The sequence below is a fragment of the Rhinolophus sinicus genome, chromosome 16 (genome assembly GCF_057876585.1).
Source record: "Rhinolophus sinicus isolate RSI-liver-muscle chromosome 16, RSI-T2T, whole genome shotgun sequence".
Classification (NCBI taxonomy): domain Eukaryota; kingdom Metazoa; phylum Chordata; class Mammalia; order Chiroptera; family Rhinolophidae; genus Rhinolophus; species Rhinolophus sinicus.
Genome location: NC_142516.1, coordinates 148,159,108 through 148,167,769, shown reverse-complemented (window position 1 = coordinate 148,167,769; position 8,662 = coordinate 148,159,108). Strand labels below are relative to the sequence as shown.

The following is an 8,662-nucleotide window of genomic DNA, read 5'->3' as shown; positions in this document are numbered from 1 at the left end:
GCAAAGGCTCTGAAGTGGCAGGGACTTAGTGAACATATAAAAACGTGGAAAGAAGACAGGGGGCTGAAATAAGATTGGAAAGACAGGCAGGGGCCAGATCATATAAAGCCTTCAGGGCTGCAGTACAGAATTTGGGTTTTACTCTGAATGCTTCCCATTAGAAGCCACCAAAAGGTTTTAAGAAGGGAATTGATGTGGTCATAATAATAAGTAACTATCACTCCTGAACACTTGCTCTGGGCCAAGTAAAGTTTTAAGCTATCTCTCTCTCTCTCTCTCTCTCTCTCTCTCTCTCTCTCTCTCTCTCTCTCTCTCTCTCTCTCTCTCTCTCAATCAATCATCTAAACTCAATATATCCTTATAACAACCCTATGAGGTGAGTACTATTTATAGTCTCATAGACAAGGAAACTAACTGTAGCACTGAGAGCTTAAGTAACTTGCCCAAGGTCACACAGCTGGTAAACTCTGTTTTAATACCTTAGCAGTCTTCCAACTGTGAAGTAGGAGTAATTTTATTTGCTGAAAGACTGGCAGGAGTTGCAGTGAAAGTTGTGTTTGCTGCAGGTGACATCAGCAAGCATTTCTCTGGCTCAGAAAACTGCCAGCAGCTGTTTTGATCCTATTACGGGCATAGGTATATGTCCCATAATGGATTAACTGTTAACCAAGCCGTGCACATGGTGAGGTTCACAAACTTTTGGCAGACAGTAATTTAACGACAAAAACAACAAATTCCTAGAAAATATGGTCTGTTCTGGTCTGGTCAATAGCCGCCTTCAAAAACCCACAAGCACGGGGAGAGTTGGATTCAGTCACCAGAAAAATCGCCCAAGAAGGAGCCATTCATTTGAACCCTCTGCTCTAAGGCCCCATGGCAGCCGGGAAGTTCCCAAGGGAGCAGGTATGCAGAGCAGAGAGGACGTGGCTTCAGGGACAGAGCGGGACGTGGAGAAAACTGCAAAACACGCATAGCGGAAGCCGGTCGTGAGAGGGGCGGGGTGAAGCTAGGGCGTTGTGGAATGAAGTAAGAGCATTGCGTTGCGGGGTGGTGTCGTGGGGGCGTGCCCCAGGGCGGGGCGAAGTGAAGATTGACATGGCGGGGGCGGGGCGCACGCGTTGGGAAGATGGCGCTACGTCTGTTGCGGAGGGCGGTGCGTGGAGCGGCGGCGACGCTGCCGAGGCTGTGAGTGCAAATCCCCAGTGCCCCGCCGCTCGGCGCGGCTCAGCCCCGCAAGCCGGGTGCATCCTCCGTGATTCCCGGCGGGAACCTTTACCGGCCCGGAGCACCGTGCGCCTTCTGCGCCTGCTCGACCTCTGTCTTCCAAGGTCGCAAACGCCCTGGGAGGGTCGCTTCCATTGCCTGTGCTTCCTTGTGAGAGGGCCCTTGCTTGGGCCCGGAAAATGGGTACAAACCTTAGATCTGTCAGCCCCAGAAAACAAAGCTGGCCTCCACAAATGGTAACTGTGAACCTGCAGATAGATGTTTTATAAAAGGGGTCCTGGAGCCAGCCGCAGAGGCTGCTTGCCTGATGAGTAAGAACACCCTCCATTCATTGGTTCAGCACAGCGGTTCCCAAACTTTTGTTCTTCGGACCCCTTCACAGGCGTGAAATTATGGAGGACTCCGAACAGCGTTTGCTCGTATCTGTTGGTTTTTACAGTATGAGGAATTAAAACAAATTTTAAAAGTAACAAACCCATTACATTTGAACACAAATGACATCTTTAATGAAAAATAACTTTTCAGAAAAAGTGAGAAGAGTTGCATGGTTTTATATTTTTGAAAATCTCTTTGGTTTAATAAAGGACAATTGGAGTTTCATGTCAGTTGTTCTGGAGGAAATTTACAAGGAAATTCTCGGCTCCTACAGACCCAGATACTAGTTGGAAAAGGGAGGAGGTCGGAGACCCTCTCCTCTGAAAGGGTGTCAGACCACACTTTGAGAACCACTGGTCTAGCATTTGTCTGTTTGCTAACTACATATACATACCATGTTTCCCCCAAAGTAAGACCTAGCCAGATAATCAGCTCTAATGCTTCTTTTGGAGTAAAATTCATATAAGACCCAGTCTTATAGTAAAATAAGACCGGGTCTTTATAATATAATAATATAATACTGGGTCTTATATTAATTTTTGCTCCAAAAGACGCATTAGAGCTGATTGTCTGGCTAGGTCTTATTTTCGGGGAAACGCAGTAAGTTACCTCATTTGATTCCCTGACCACCATGTGAAGTCTGGTGACTTGTTTATAAAGATGAGGAAACAAGCTCAGAAAGGCCAAGTGACTCTTTCAAAGCAGAGAACTGCAGGGTTACCTTCAGAAACCAAGTCTATGGCTGGGGAACTGTTTTATATCCCTGCTTCCTGAATCACCTGGTTTTTTGTATGCCACCTTCTCATTTCCTATACCCAGGCTCTGGGCTCGGGATCACCCCTGGCACCAGGGGAGCCATTGAGGTGTGCATGCAGACCCTTCCAGAAGGTTTCTTCTGGCCTGTGAAGGGTCAGCTTTTGTGGCCTGTTCAACAATGGGTCCAGTGCCCACACTCCATCACCTGCTTCTAAGACATTTGGGGCTCAGCAAACAATGCTCTTCACCTCCATTAGGACACTGTCTCATTCTCAACACACCTGCACACCCCACCAAGGCCATGGCAGTAGGCTTTTAGGCAGCGCGCTTTCCAGAGTGTATACCCTGTGTTAAATCCTCTGGTCCTGGCACCTTCAGAACACGGGGGGGGATGAGAGAAGTAAAGGTGCTGAATGTCACTTTAGAGATGCCTTCATTTGTACCCTCGCTGGGTTGCACTTCAGGGTCAGGCCAGCGGACCTGCTTCTGCTGGCTTTTTTCTTCTGTTTTTAGAGCGTATCAGCACCACTGCTGATAGCAGGGACCATTCTTGCCCCTCTTCCTGACCCTCCAACATTTCCCCGGATGCAGTGCTGTCCCAGATGCTTCCATGGCCATCCTGTCTCCAGTCCTGCTGCTCTTTGTGGCCACTGCTTATGTAAATACTCTGCCCTCAAGTTGGGGGAGCATAACTTTCCACTCTTTCGTGTGCTATTGCCAAGGGTGTCTTTTCTTTTAAGCCCTCTCAGCTGACAGAGCAAAGAAATATATGTATGAATAGTAACCCACGCATATACACACTTACAAATATTTCTATCTAAGTATCTATGTCTGCATTAAGCTAGACATGAATTCATACTGTCTCCAATTCTCGTCCATTATGAAAAGGATTATTCTAGCCTCTTCCCCTTCCTTATTTGTAAATTTTCACTTCAACAGTGAGAAACCTGGCTTTCACCATTCCCGTCCAGTTACTTAATTGTTCAGTTTCAACATACACATATAGTCTGACAATTAAGTTCACGAACTCATCCTAGAAAAGTGCTACGTACCTCATTGCTGAATATCACTATGGTCACCTTCGAAGTACTCCCCTTGGGAAGCTATGCACCAATGCCAGCGCCTACTCCACCCTTCAAAGCATTTTGGAACTCTTTTTCTGGAATGGCCATCACAGCTGCCATCGTATTACCCTTGATATCCTGAATGTCATCAAAATGTCTTCCTTTAATATTTCCTTTATCTTTGGGTAAAGAGAGAAGTCATTAGGGGCCAGATCAGGTGAATAGGGAGGGTGTTCCAATAAGGTTATTTGTTTACTGGCTAAAAACTCCCTCATAGACAGTGATGTGTGAGCTGGTGCATTGTCGTGATGCAAGAGCCATGAATTGTTGGCGAAAAGTTCAGGTCATTTTCATCTAACTTTTTCACGCAGCCTTTTCAGTACTTCCAAATAGTAAATTTGGTTAACATTTGTCCAGTTGATACAAATTCATAATGAGTAATCCCTCTGATATCAAAAAAGGTTAGCAACAAGTTCGGGAACTTAATTGTCAGATCTCGTATAGCAGTATCCAAATTGTTAGACCATACTCTTGGGAAAAAACCTTTATCAATGAGAGTGCAGTGCTTATGTAGAGTTTCTTTCCCTTTAGTCTTGCAAGCTCCCTCATTTCCAGAGTTACATGGGTTAACACGTTTTTCTCCGATCCCCTTCAGTGAGGTTGTTTCATACATTTGTAATACAGTTAGATTCTCCTGTGACAGTCTGCATTCTTTCCTGGGATCCATGTACCTTCCGAATGATTATTTTTTTAATTGCATATTTAAGGTTCACTCTTTTTGCTATAAAGTTCTGTGGGTTTTGACAAATGCATAATTTCATATATCTACCATAACAGTATCATACAGAATAGTTTTACTTTCCGAAAAATCCCCTCTGTGCTTCAATCTATTCATCCATTTCCCCTCCATCCAAACTGCTGGCAAGCACTGATCATTTTACTGTTTCTATAGTTTTGACCTTTCCAGAAGGTCATATAATTGGAGTTATACAGTATATAGTCTTTTTAGACTGCGTTCCTTCACTTAGCATTATGCATTAAGGATTTTCCATGTCTTTTTATGGTTGGTAACTCGTTTCCTTTTATTGCTGAATAATATTCCATTGTGTGGATGTACCATCGTTTGCTTATCCTTCACTTACTGAAGGACATTTTGGTGACTTCTAGTTTTTGTTGATTATAAATAAAGCTGCGATAAACATTCGTGTGCAGGTTTTGTATGGACATTAGTTTTCAAATCAGTTGGATAAATACCTACAAGTATGATTAGATTATATTTAGCTTTGTAGGAAACTACCAAACTGTCTTCCAAAGTGGCTGAACCATTTTTGATTCCAGCCATCAATGAATGAGAGTTCCCATTGCTCCACGTCTTTGTCAGCATTTAGTATTGTCGGTTGAAAATATTTTGTTTGATGTTCTAATAGGTGTGTAGTAGTATCTGTTGTTGTTTTAATATGTTAATTTGTTTTAACTTAAAATTCCCTGATGTCAAATGACATCAAGCATTCTTGTTATATGTTTATTTGCCATCTCTGTATCTTTGGTGAGATGTTTATTTAGATCTTTTGCCTATTTCTTAATTGGGTTGTTTTTTTATTGTAGAGTTTTAAGTATTATTTGTATATTTTAGATATAAGTCCTTTATTAGATACATATTTTACAAATATTTTCTCCCAGTCTGTGGCGTATCTTTTCATTCTCTTAACAGTATCTTTTATAGAGCAGATGTTTTTTATTTTCATGAAGTCAGGTTTATCAATTTTTTTCTTTCATGGATCATGCTTTTAGTGTTGTATTTAAAAACTCATTGCCAAATCCAAGGCTACATAGATTTTCTCCTATATTGTCTTCTAGAAGTTTTACAGTATTGTGTTTTATTCTTAGGTCTAGATTCATTTTGAGTTAATTTTAATGATAGGTATAAGGTCTGTGTCTAATTCATTTTTTTGCTTATTGATCCAGTTCCAGCCCATTTGTTGAAAAAGCTGTCCTGTCTCCATTAAATTTCCTTTGCCCTTTTGTCAAAATCAGTTGACTATATTTATGTGGATCTATTTCTGGACTTTCCATTCTGTTATATTGATCTGTGTATCTATTCTTTCCCCAATACTTTGCTGTCTTTATTATTATAGCTTTTATTTCTTTTTAATTTTATTGGGCAATATTGGGGAACAGTGTGTTTCTCCAGGGCCCATCAGCTCTAAGTCATTTTCCTTCAATGTAGTTGTGGAAGGTGCAGCTCAGCTCCAAGTCCAGTTGCTGTTTTTAGTCTTTAGTTGCAGGGGGCGCAACCCACCATCCCATGCGGGAATTGAACCAGCAACCTTCTTGAAAGCTCGTGCTCTAAGCAACTGAGCCATCTGACAGCCTGATTATTGTAGCTTTATATTAATCTAGAAGTCTGGAGGGTGTCAGTCCTCCAATGTAGGTCTTTTTTTGTATTATGTTGGCTATTCTGAGTCTTTTGATATCCACAGAATAGCTTGCTGACATGTGTTTGGGATTGCATTGCATCTACAGATTAAGTTGGGAAGAATTGACATCTTAACATATTGAGTCTTCTAATCCATGAACATGGCCTATCTCTCCACGATTCCAGGATTTATTAAAATCTTGGTTTCTTTCATCAGAGCATAATAGTTCTCTGCATATAGATCTTGAACATGTTTTGTTAGAGGTATACTTTAGTATTTCATTTTTGGGGTGCTATTGTAAATGATACTGTGTTTTAAATTTCAAATTCCAATTATTCTTTGCTGGTATATAGGAAAGCAATTGACTTCTTAATATTAATTTTGTTAATATCCTGAAAGTTTGCCAATCACTTATTCCATGAATTATTTTTTGTTAATTCTTTGGGGTTTTTTACATAGACAATCATGTCATTTGCAAACAAAGGCAGTTTTATTTCTTCCTTCCCAATATGTATACCTTTTATTTCTTTTCTTGTCTTATTGTATTTGGTAGTGGTTCCAGGAGGATGTTACATAGGAGTGATGAGAGGGGACATTCTTGCCTCATTCCCAATCTTAGGGAAAGCATCCAGTTTCCCACCATTAAGTCTATTAGCTGTGATGTTGTAGATGTTTTTTATTCCCCATTTGCTGACAGTTTTTTCATTGTTGTTGTTTGTTTTGTTTTGTTTTGTTTTGTCATAGTGGTGTTGGATTTTTGTCAAATTCTTTTTCTGCATCAATTGATATGATCTTTAGCCTGCTAACAAGGTGGATTACATTAATTGATTTTTGAATATTGAACCAGGCTTGTATACCGGGAATAAATGTTGGATTTAATCTGCTAATATTTTGTCGAAGGTTTTACATCTATGTTCATGAGAGATATTGGTCTTTAGTTTTCCTTTATTATAATGTGTTTATTGGTACTGATTTCTCACATATGTAGGTCTCATGTCTTTTCTGCTCCTGTAGTCCCTTTTTACTGCTTTCTTTTGCATTAAGTTAATATTTTCCAATGTAATATTTTTAATGTCTTTAATGATATTTTCACTATTTTTAAAGGTTTTCTCTAGGACTTACCATATATATTTTTTATATTGTGGTAAAATATATATAACATAAACCTTGACATTTTAACCATTTTCAGTGTACAATTCAGTGACATTATCACATTCGTACTGTTGTGCAATCATCACCACTATCTATTTCCAAAGTTTTTTCCTCACTCCAAACAGAAACTCTGTACCCATTAAGCAATTACTCCTCCTTCCCCAGCGCCTGGTAATCTAATCAACTTGCTATGTCTCTGAATTTGCCTTTTCTAGATACGTAAGTGGAATCATACAATGTCCTTTTGTTGCTGGCTTATTTCACTTAGCATAATGTTTTCAAGATTCATCCATGTTGTCGCACATGTCGGAACTTCAGTCCATTTATGACTGGATAATATTCCATTGTGTGCATATTACCATATACATCTTAAGTTATTAGAATCTACGTTTGATTTATACTAATTTAACTCCAAAGATAGAGAAATGTTACTTCTACATAGTTTTATTCTCTTATTTTTTTGGTGGTGTTATTGTTATACATACTATATTTATATAGATTTGTAAACCCAGTAATACATTGTTGTAGTTATTACTTATATAACTTTATGTCTTTTAAAGAAAGTTAGAGGAGATGTAAGCACACATACACACACACCACATATATAAATTGTTATAGTAACCTTCTTATTTACTATTTCTGGTTCTCTGCATTTGTTCCTGTGGATTTGAGTGACCATCTGGTGACATTTCTTTGCCCAGTATGTCTTTGCTCACACCCCTTCCTCAGTGCTGTTATTGACAAGTATAACACTTCTACATGTTGTAGGCCTAACAATACAGTGATATACTATTCTTTCATACAGTTGCTTTTTAAATTAGGTAAGAGAAGAAAGGAGCAGAAATGTGCATTTGCATTGTGTTTAATAATTGCATAATTACCTTTACCATTCATTGCTCTTTGTGTATGAATATGAATTATTGCCTGGGATCACTTACTTTCAACCTGAACTTCCTTTAGTATTTCTTGAAAGGTGGGTCTGCTACCATGTTTCCCCGAAAATAAGACCTAGCCGAACAATCCGCTCTAATGCATCGTTTGGAGCCAAAATTAATATAAGTCCGAAAATAAGACCGATAGTCTTATATTAATTTTGGCTCCAAAAGACGCATTAGAGCGGATTGTCCGGCTAGGTCTTATTTTTGGGGAAACACGGTAGTAGCAGCCCTGTACTTGTACATGGCCTTTTAGATTCCCAGGAATATGTCAGTGCTTTTCAAAACCCCCCATGGACATCCATTCTCCAGCTTTTCCTGTTAAGCTTTTTGGTTAACCCATTGTTTGCCCCATCTGTTATCCACCGTCTCAGGTAGCATGATTTTAGATAATTGCTTCTGATTGTTTTCAACAAAAGCCCTCAGGGGAAATGCTGTTTCCACTTTTTGAGCTCTCAGTCAGGTCAGCTTTGCAAGTGGGGTCTTCCAGGGAACCATCAGACAGGTCAGATAGTGACAATTCTCTGGGAATGGGGCTTTAAAGAGCTCTAATCCTGCCCTGCTTCCTCCAGTGGTTGCCAGCCTGCTGGTTTTCACATGACTGTGGCTGCTGACTTTCAAGGCTCCCACCAGCTGGGGCGAGGGTAGAGGGTAAGTTTTAAAAACCCACATAATTTGCTATTCTTACCAAGATTCATCCATGTTTCTTGAATAAATGCTCTCAGATTGCTGCAAGAAT

At 40.0% G+C, this 8,662-nt stretch overlaps 1 protein-coding gene across 18 annotated transcripts in view; it reads left to right on the top strand.

Moving 5' to 3' along the window:
• Positions 1-1,065: 1,065 nt before the first annotated feature.
• Positions 1,066-8,662, top strand: part of CLYBL (citramalyl-CoA lyase) — a 232,115-nt gene continuing 224,518 nt past the window's right edge. For 9 of the 18 annotated variants that reach the window (XR_012495471.2, XM_074329490.2, XM_074329487.2 and 6 more), the window contains exon 1: positions 1,066-1,185. Coding sequence is in view for 17 of the 18 variants with exons in the window: in XM_074329490.2 (XP_074185591.2) it covers positions 1,127-1,185 (59 nt within the window). In the remaining variant the exon portion in view is untranslated. The remainder of the gene's footprint in view (positions 1,186-8,662) is intronic. The other 9 variants (XM_088792795.1, XM_088792793.1, XM_088792792.1 and 6 more) reach the window with 1 other exon arrangement.